Here is a 9491-nt window from a genome sequence, read left to right on the forward strand (position 1 = left end):
GCAGTGAGATAACAGTACAATGGTATGCATGCAGGTTGGTGCATATGAATTCCAGAATTATTCTTAATTTGTGATATAGGTAGAAATGAGGGTCACCATCATTCCCTACCCATTCTTCTCTAATTATTCTTCTTCCTTTATGAACAATCTCTTAAGGCATGACATTTCTTTTAAATACCTACAGCTATTCTCATCATTGGAGGAGAGTTCTGGAGAGGTAGCAAATACCTATCACCAAAAGCACACCGTTATGGCCATCCTTGCTTGTTTCCTCTATGCTGCACACTTACCTGAGAGGCTTGCACCTGGATTCTTTGACTATATTGGTAAGTAGTAGGAAACAAGAATTTTTAACTATCCCCCTTTGAGAAAGATTGAAATATTCTGGAAGTCAATACAAGGGTCCATTAAGCAATGTGTTGTGATAAGGGAAAAGAAATGACACTTCAGGAATGATGACTTTGGGAGATCTGTTTTCTTGCATTATTATTTCAATTTTGCTAGTTTCCAATGCAGTTCAAGAGAAAGAGATAGTGAAATCTGGTACAGAACAAAATGTGTGAAAAGTGGTCATAAAATAATTCCTTAAAGTACTATGTGGATTAGTGTAGAACACGGAGCTGTGGATGTTAGAGACCTTCAGCTCCGCCCCCGGCCAGGATGGCTCTAGATTGGATTGGCTTTGTTGCATCTGGTGGAATAATTGGCTATGCAAAAGCAGGAAGTGTTCCATCCCTGGCTGCTGGTCTTCTTTTTGGTGGTTTGGCAGGCCTAGGTGCTTATCAGCTATCTCAGGATCCCAAGAACATTTGGGTTTCCCTAGCTGCATCAGGAACTCTGTCTGGCATCATGGGAATGAGATTCTACAACTCTGGAAAATTCATGCCAGCAGGCTTAATTGCTGGTGCCAGTCTCCTGATGGTTGGAAGATTTGGACTAAAGAAGCTGGATAAGCCCCGGCAAGCATAGCTATAAATCTGAGTTGAATTTTGAAAATTCCCAACACTTGAGAATATTATGGAAAATGAGCAGAGGACCTGATCGTTTGTACATATCCTGGTACTTTTGGAGATACTACTTTTTTTTAAACCAAAGAAGCACTGAACTTTGTGTCCCATCAATTACTGAATACCTTTATAGGCATCATTCTTTTCTCATAATGGGTTGCCATTTGGAATAGTCTTTATGTTGTCTCCAGAACTGAAATATTTTGAACTGGTTGCAGGAACTGGCTCTATCTCAGAGTCATGTTGTGAAAGTAAGATAAGGAAGAATTTGTATTTCCATCACACTTGGTTATCTCCAATTACACATGCTTATCTTAGGGTATTAAATGTTTTATGAAATCATGTTATTCTGGTACCTCAAAAAAAAGTACTATGTGAATCTAGGAATGATCATTATTTGTTGTTATTGTTCAATCATTTCAAGTGTCTGACTCTGTCATTTGGGGTTTTCTTCTTAAAAATTCTGGAGTGATTTGCCATTTCCTTCTCCAACTCATTTCACCAGATGAGGAAACTGAGAAAAAACTGGGTTAAGTGATTTGTCCAAAGTTGCACAGATAAGTATCTGAAGCCAAAACTGAACTTAGGTCTTCCTGACTCTATCCACTGCTCCACTTAGCTATCTACATGATCATTGTCACTACATCTTGATCATTATCATATGATAAGATCCAAGTTCCACATAGAATATGGAATTTAGCAAGACCTTGACCACATAATAGATATTTAATATATATTAGTTTTAACAGAATCTGGAATAATAACTTTGGTTAAAACAGCCAAACTTTTTTCCCCCTTATCCAAGAGTTTTAATCAATAAGCAACATTTGTGTGATTTCTGATTTTCCTCACAGGATCATGCAGGATACCAAATTTAGAACTTGGGGGTGGTGGTCAGAGACCCCTAAATAGAAACTGAAGGCTAAGTGAATTGCCTAAGGTCACATGCAGAGAAAAGACTTTAACTCTGTTCAACTAGGTTCAAATTCAGCACTTTCCATTGTGCTATATAGTCTCTACTTCCACTTCACTTTTTTTCTTTATCTCCTCTTTTGTTGTAGAGATCAGAAAAGAATAAAATAGCTGAAGGGCTGCTAACAAGAAAATAGTAAAGCACAAAATAAGCTCATCATCCTAAATAAAGCCATCTTTGTCCATGAAATCAGGAAGGGAGGAAGGCACAGGGACCAAAGGAGAGACAGCTCATTGCCACATAAAGGCCAGCTCTTGGACATTTTATTAGTTACATATTTACCTAAGAAATTATGTCACTTCCCTTTTGGTAACATGTTGAACAGAAAAAGGATCTTGGCAAAGAATTCTGCTCCTTCTAAACCATCCCTCTCCCACTTGATCAATGTAAAGTAAAAATAAGTATCTGAGATTTTTCACACACCTTAAAAATGTATCTAGGGGAAGGCTAGGTGGTACAGTGGATAGAGCACCAGCCCTGGAGTCAGGTGTACCTGAGTTCAAATCCAGCCTCAGACACTTAATAATTACCTAGCTATGTGGCCTTGGGCAAGCTACTTAACCCCTTTTGCCTTGCAAAAAAAAAAAAACAAAAACCTAACAAAATGTATCCAGAAAACTTAGCATTTCCTTTTCTATTGCCACTTTGTCCAGAATACTTAATCAGCTTGTTGCTATTCACTTACACAGACAATGTTTTTGTTAATGCTGAGATTGTGACTACTATTAGGCCTATAGAGATGTAGTTAATTATCCAAATAGAGTCATATTTAAGAAGTGTCAGATATTGATTTGCCTCTTTCATGCCAGCTTTGTGACAGTTGTGATAGCATTGAACCATAACCAACAAATGAATGATCAGGATGAATGGCCCACTCACTCTGCTAACACAGTGAGCATCATTACTCTCTGGTGCAGGAAAAATCACCAGAAATCACAATAATAACAAGCTATTCATTTATTGTCCAGACTAGGGTAGACTTGGGAAGTTTTCTCCATAAGCTCTTTCTTGACTTCAACTAGTGGGGTTCAGGAACTAATTACTCTCTGGTATGGGTTAGAAGTACTAGATATGAAATGCTTCTCAATTTAGAAACTATAGTTCTCTGTGCATTTAAAAGATAAGATTTCCATAGTCACAACCCTTCCATTCCATCACAGCTCTGTTTATGTCTCCATTTCTGCTGAATAATCTAGGAAAGGCACCTTCACAAAGGAAGTAAAATTATTAAGGAACTAAATGGGCAGACAGAAACTTGTGTTGGTTTACTTGTTCCTTTTAAAAATGAATCCAGATGATGCAGTGTACCTGTTCCCACAACTTCTTCCTCTCTGCTCCTGATGTTCTAATACCCCCTCCTCCTATCACCATCCAGGGCTGACTGGTAATCTCTGCTTAAAGCTGCATTCCTAAGTTGTTTGTTGTCTGTGTAACTAATGATCCATTTTATAGGACCTGTATCTTGGCAATTGTATCTCTTAATTTTCTATATTCCTTTTATTTCTGAAGGGTACACATTAGGACCGACAAAGTAAGTTAAGCTATAATTCAGCAATTCATCAGATGAAAAGGACTGCTAATTCAGTACATTTCAATTATGCTGAAGTGACTGGTCAATGCCAAGAACCTGGATGAGATTCCAGGGGAAAATGTTTGACAATGGAGCAGAAAAATTTTGTCCACTATAGCACTGACTCCAGAATACAAGGTATTTGGCCCTAGCTCTAGTATGCAACTTATGGCCAAGTTCTGAGGCCCAAGCTTTCCAATCTAGAAAATGAAGTTAATGCCTGAAGGAAATGTTAAAGATATTTTAGAAAATTAATGTTGCTTGCTGAAATTCTGTTGGTTTCTTTATTTATAGGTCACAGTCATCAGCTTTTTCATGTGTGTGTTATCTTGGCAACACACTTACAGATGGAAGCCATATCTCTGGACATGACGTTGAGAAAAGAGTGGCTTTTAGTGAATTCCATACCTCCCTCTTTCTCTCAGACAGCTGGAGCAATATGTATGTGCATCATCTTCAGCCTCATTAACATCATTTACTTCTCAATTGCTCTGTATCAGACTCCAGAGCCAGAATTAGAAAAAAAAGAAACATGATCCAGCCTACAAGTTTTTTTTTAATATATAGGATAATGATTATGTTTTAATGACATTACCATGAAAAGTGGCACAATACTTCTCATAAAATGCTATGATATTCATATTGGATTTGTGATTCAGTAAGGTGGTATGGGAGAGGTATTTAAGTGGGGGGGGAATTTCTCAATTTGCACTGATTTTGTAAAAGATTTTGTTAAAGATGAAGAAAAGTTAGAATATTTCTCTGTAAGAACAGATAAATAATATTTTATGAAGTTAAAATGTATTTTGATCAATTTTTCAACTTGTATCACATGTTAAGGGCTAAGCATATCATCAATCTATCTCTTCTCTACAATTTTTGAAGAATTATTTTATTCTATAATGAGAGTATCATCTGTTAAAAAATTTTTTTCACATCCATGCTTCTAGTCCTTCTAAAGAGAGAAAGGTAAAGAAAAAGACACAATTGAAGGAATGCAGAAAAAGAAAGAAAGGAAAAAGGGTATCAAATACTAGAGGGATTGAGGTGGGAATGAAACCTGGAGAAAGTGAAAGACACCATTGTCTTCTACATTGGTCAACTTCTCTCTTCTCTCTGCTAGGGAAATGGATGAAGTAAATATTTTCTTTCCATACTTTTTTGGGATTCACAGTGGCAGGTCCTATCTAATTCACTATGGATTTGGTAAGCAGATCTGGGTTTTAGAAGGATATTCTTGGAATACTACTAATGATTTACTATTGTAGGCTATGAAATGTTTCCCTAGTTCCAATGGACACAGAAATATAAAATGTAATGGACTTGAAGTATTTAAAACAGTGAATTTTTGGTGACCAAATTTTAAAATGTGATGGTTGTTTTTTCCATTGAATCAAATATTCAGACACATGCATGTACACCCATATAATACACACAAAAATTCTATAGAATTATAGAAAGTCAGAATTGGGAGGTGCCTTAGAAAAATCATCCAGTCTAAACTTCCCATTTTATAAATAAAGAAACTAAGACCTAAATAATGTTTGGCATTGCAAACTTGGTAGAGTACAGCTGAACCCAAAATCACAAGTAATCATTTCTTCCTGGTCTGCTTAATTTCTCTATAGGTTAGATAGTCATTGTTTTCCTGTCTGGTCTCTTTTCTTCTTTTCCCCTTCCCTATTTTGTTATTTCTTTTTAAGACCAGGGCTTAGAAAGAAATAGGGCAAAATTCTCCATGAGAGAAAAAGCTTGAATTTGGATGCAAACACTGGTATAGAGGAGTTGCAGTGGGTTTATTAAGCTCTCATCTTCCCAGCAGCTTAACATGAGTAGAAATTTTTAGGTTGAGTCACAGAATCAAGATTAAAAAAATCCACTGAGGTGCTCCATGAAGATGTTAATACTATTATCATTTAACATTTATGTAGTGTTTTTAACTTTTCAAAGTGCCTTTGAATTTACTAACATCCTGGGATTTGTTGAGTATTCTTCCCATCTGAAAGGTAAGAAAACTCAAGGAGGAGGAAAGGTAATGTTACTTAGTTAGCAATAAATTCTGGATGACCCAGAATTGGCTCATTTATAAGTATCAGTCCAAGGGAATGGGATGTTAAGTTATGCCTATTGTTGCTCCAAAGGTGCTATCTGTCACCAAGGGAATATGGACAACAACTAGGGAAAGGAGAGATAAAGAGTTTTGATATAAAAACTGTGGGAAAGGAGGGTTATTTTTAATAAAAAAAAGTGTTCTTCTCTTTCCTAAGTTTAATATTGCCTCAATTTTAAATATACTACAGGGATCCTTGCTAGTTTGCCAAGAATACTAAAAGCCAAAGAAAGAGAATGTAAAATATGCCACAGAATATGTGAAGATTTGCCCAAAGGGAACATCTTCAGCTTTCATCAGTTTAGTATTCAACATCTCAATTTATAAGGATTTTCCCATCTTGGTTCAGATGGCTTTCACTTATTCATTATCTGCTCCAAAATAATATTTTCATAAGATTAGGCTGTGTTTGCCGAAAGTGTGAGATAACTAATTTACAATGCACTCTTTTATAAACTCTAATGTCAGATCATATTACTGTATAACTATTTTCTCATTCATGAACATCCTAAATATTTCATTTAAATTGAAACTAGTTAAAAAAATAAATTAAACTGGTCAAGATTCTAGAATAATCTTGCACCTATTCCTGTAAAAATTTATTGTAGATGCATAGTCAAGAAATATAATTTCATTATATTATCAGTTTACTTCCCTGTGGATAGGGTAGACTAGTAAAACCAAAGTATTTAGGTAGGTGAGTCTATGGTACTTTATTGGAAGTTGCTCTGAAGGATGTATTATTGAAATATTTGTATATTAAGAGATATTAGACCTTTGCTAGCTCAACTCACTCTTACTGTAATTTTAAGTTTGTGGTGACAATGTTCAATGATACAAATCTTAAATGCTTTTTTTTATTTGTGCAGAAGACATCATGATTACAAGGTTGTTTTTGTTATATATGATTGCAAAGTATTGATAATTTACTCAAGAGTTGGACCAGAAATAATTATTGAAGATTATTAAGTTTGATGATTTAGATGTATGTGATTTATCTTTCAACTTGCATATGCCCTTGTTAAAATTGACAGAATTAACTATCAAATTTTCAAAACTTTCTAGGTTTGGATATATTATATCTTGGTAGAGGTATAATGCATAAACTTTTCCACAAAGTTTGTGTTCAAATGATAAGATAAAATAAAAACATGAATTTTAGAAATTTTTTTCTAAAGTGAACTAAGAATTATTTACATGTTTAAGAAATATCAGTTACTTTTATTTTATAAAGACTGGACCTGTGAGCTCAGTAATTTAGAGTACTTAGAGATCAGAGGATTTCTACCAGTAAAGATCAGTTCCTTCTCTGTATCTTATCAGAGTTGCCTAGAGTGAAAATTTTGAAAGTTTAAATGACTGATTTGGGGTCACAGATTCAGACTGTCAGAAGGACTTAAACCTAGACCTTTCTGATTTCTGGGGCCAGTTCTATATCTACTGTACTGCAATGCTCCATCCTACCCTCTCTATCTCTTTCTGCTTTCCCACCCCTTCTTTCTTTAGAGAGAGATAGAGGGAATAGAGATATAAGCAGCAATATTATATATAATTATATGCAATTATAGCTAGGTACTGGTAGAAAGTTGAAGGAATGGCAAAGCGATTACCTGATACACAATGGGAGTATATCTTAAAATATTAAATTTTTCTGACATGGAATTAAGGTAAAATATGTGTTTGAAAGGACAAATCATACTGATCACTTTTGATCTGTACCTGAGAAAGGGCTGAAACTCCTTTAAGTAGCTATGCAATGTGTCTTGTGAATAACTGAATTTGGTAGTTACTGATGTTATAATAATTTGGAGACCTTATAAATCATTTGATCACAAAAATGATATGAATAATTTTGGTCAACTAATTAGACCATAAATATGAATTAGTTGAATGTTGAAATTTCTTGCCAAAGATTTGAGCCCCCCTTTCTAAATGTGATGGGGTTTGCTTTCAAATTATGCCCACTGTATGAATTTCTTTAAAACATGTAAAATAAAATATTTATTATAGCAAATTTCTTTTCCCCATGAGTCTGGTCATTTTTTAAATCACTTCATAAATACTAAAATAGACTACTAAACAAATGGATACCACATAGTACATTTTTAAAGAATGTTGATGATAGTTCGTTCATCTTGGTTAATAGAGCTTTCTTTTTAGAAATAAAATATCATAGGTCTTCCGAGAGAGAGGAAATGCTAATAGTCTTCCTGTGTTAATCTGGCATGAATTTGAATAAGTTTTATTTAGATCCTTAGTAAATGTTTTCTGAGAAATAGAGAACATTTTCTTATCTGTTATCTCAGTTTTGATACACATTCAACCATTCCAATGGAAAGGCCATTCATCTTCTGTATATCAAACATCCTTCCCCTTTTTGTAAACCTTGTTTAGACATATCTACTCCATTAAGGCTCTAATGTTCACTTCATATAAAGTAATGATCAGGAAATACAATGAGAAATGACTGTAATTCTTCCAACTCAAAAAAACACAAGAGGTCAGTTGGAAATTCAAGGGCAATAGGTAAGGGACCCCACCAACTAAGTCAGTATTAACTTAGTGCAACCAGATCAGCATCTGTAAGTGGATAGTGTATCCCAGAAGTCTCTGTGTCCTGAGGAAACATGAGCAGGGGATCCCCCTATAAAGCCTCAGGATTGTCAGAAAGTTCCCAGGATGGGAAGTTTGGGAACTAGGAGTCACTGCAACTAGATACCAAACTAGACCCAGAGCCTCAAAAGACTCTAGCACTCTGTTCTGAGATGCTAGAGAGGCCCTTGAAGATTCAGTACTCAGAACCTCAAAGATCAGGGGTTCTTAATCTTGGGAGGTGAAAGTTAATGCTAGAATGCAGATGAGCAAGGATAAGACCAAAATGGGGCAACTACTGCACACAAAAACACATTAGAGAATAGAGACTGTCACTGGCATAGAGCCAAAATAAACCTGGAAAATGAGTCAGTCAAATCAAGTAACAGTATCTAAAGATCCCCCAAAATGAAGAAACAAGTAATTCTGTAACAGTTACAAGCAGAGGCACTCAGGAAAAGAAATGGATTGTTTGTTCAAGAGTTACATGAATACATAGAAGAAATGAAAAACACAAAATGTGAAATAAAATCTCTGGAGGAAAAAATTGAAAGGATACTGAATAACTTGTTAAGGAATGTGGTAAACTTTACATAAGAAATGTAAACTAGAATTAAAAAAAACAGTGACTCTAAGAGACAGAATTATTAGTCTGAGATATTTGATGATAAAAACTTACTGACCTGGAAAAGAAGTCCATGGAGATAATTTAAGAATTATTGAACTTAATTAAAAAAACACACTTTATTTTTTAAAGTACAGAGACTTAATTTTTTTCTAGTTCTGAATTCTCTTTCCTTTTGTGCCCCATCCTCAATCACTGAGAAAACATGAAAAAACTTATATGTAGTCATGTATTATGAAATTACACATTAGCCATGCCTCCTCCTTCCCAAAAGAAGCAATAAAAAAATTCTATGCCCATCTGTATGTACTTGAATATCATGAATCCTTTGGAATTGTGGTAAGTCACGATTGATCAGAGTTACTAAGTCAAAGTTAATTATGTTTACTATATTGTCTCCTGGTGCTGCTTACTTCATTTTGCATCAATTAACGAAAGTTTTGAAACTTTCTTTCATTATTGCTTACTTACAGCACAATAGTATTCATCACAATCATATACAATAACTTGTTCAGTCATTCTCCAATGGGTATTCCCTTCAGTTTCCAATTCTTTGCCACTGCAAAAAGTTCATTTGATTTTTTGGATTTAAGTGTCTTTTTTCCTCTTTGATC

The 9491-nt window shown here is 34.8% G+C and overlaps 1 protein-coding gene and 1 pseudogene across 7 annotated transcripts in view; both read left to right on the top strand.

Moving 5' to 3' along the window:
- The window catches only part of PAQR5 (progestin and adipoQ receptor family member 5), a 91680-nt gene extending 87490 nt beyond the window's left edge, over nt 1–4190 (top strand). For all 7 annotated transcript variants that reach the window (XM_074234506.1, XM_074234500.1, XM_074234502.1 and 4 more), the window contains 2 exons: nt 185–326; nt 3845–4190. In XM_074234506.1, the coding sequence (XP_074090607.1) occupies nt 185–326; nt 3845–4086 (384 nt within the window). In that variant the 3' untranslated portion in view covers nt 4087–4190. The remainder of the gene's footprint in view (nt 1–184; nt 327–3844) is intronic.
- On the top strand, nt 334–3837 carry LOC141521695 (transmembrane protein 14C pseudogene; annotated as a pseudogene).
- Nucleotides 4191–9491: the final 5301 nt, after the last annotated feature.

The sequence above is a fragment of the Macrotis lagotis genome, chromosome 4, assembly GCF_037893015.1.
Source record: "Macrotis lagotis isolate mMagLag1 chromosome 4, bilby.v1.9.chrom.fasta, whole genome shotgun sequence".
Lineage (NCBI taxonomy): Eukaryota > Metazoa > Chordata > Mammalia > Peramelemorphia > Peramelidae > Macrotis > Macrotis lagotis.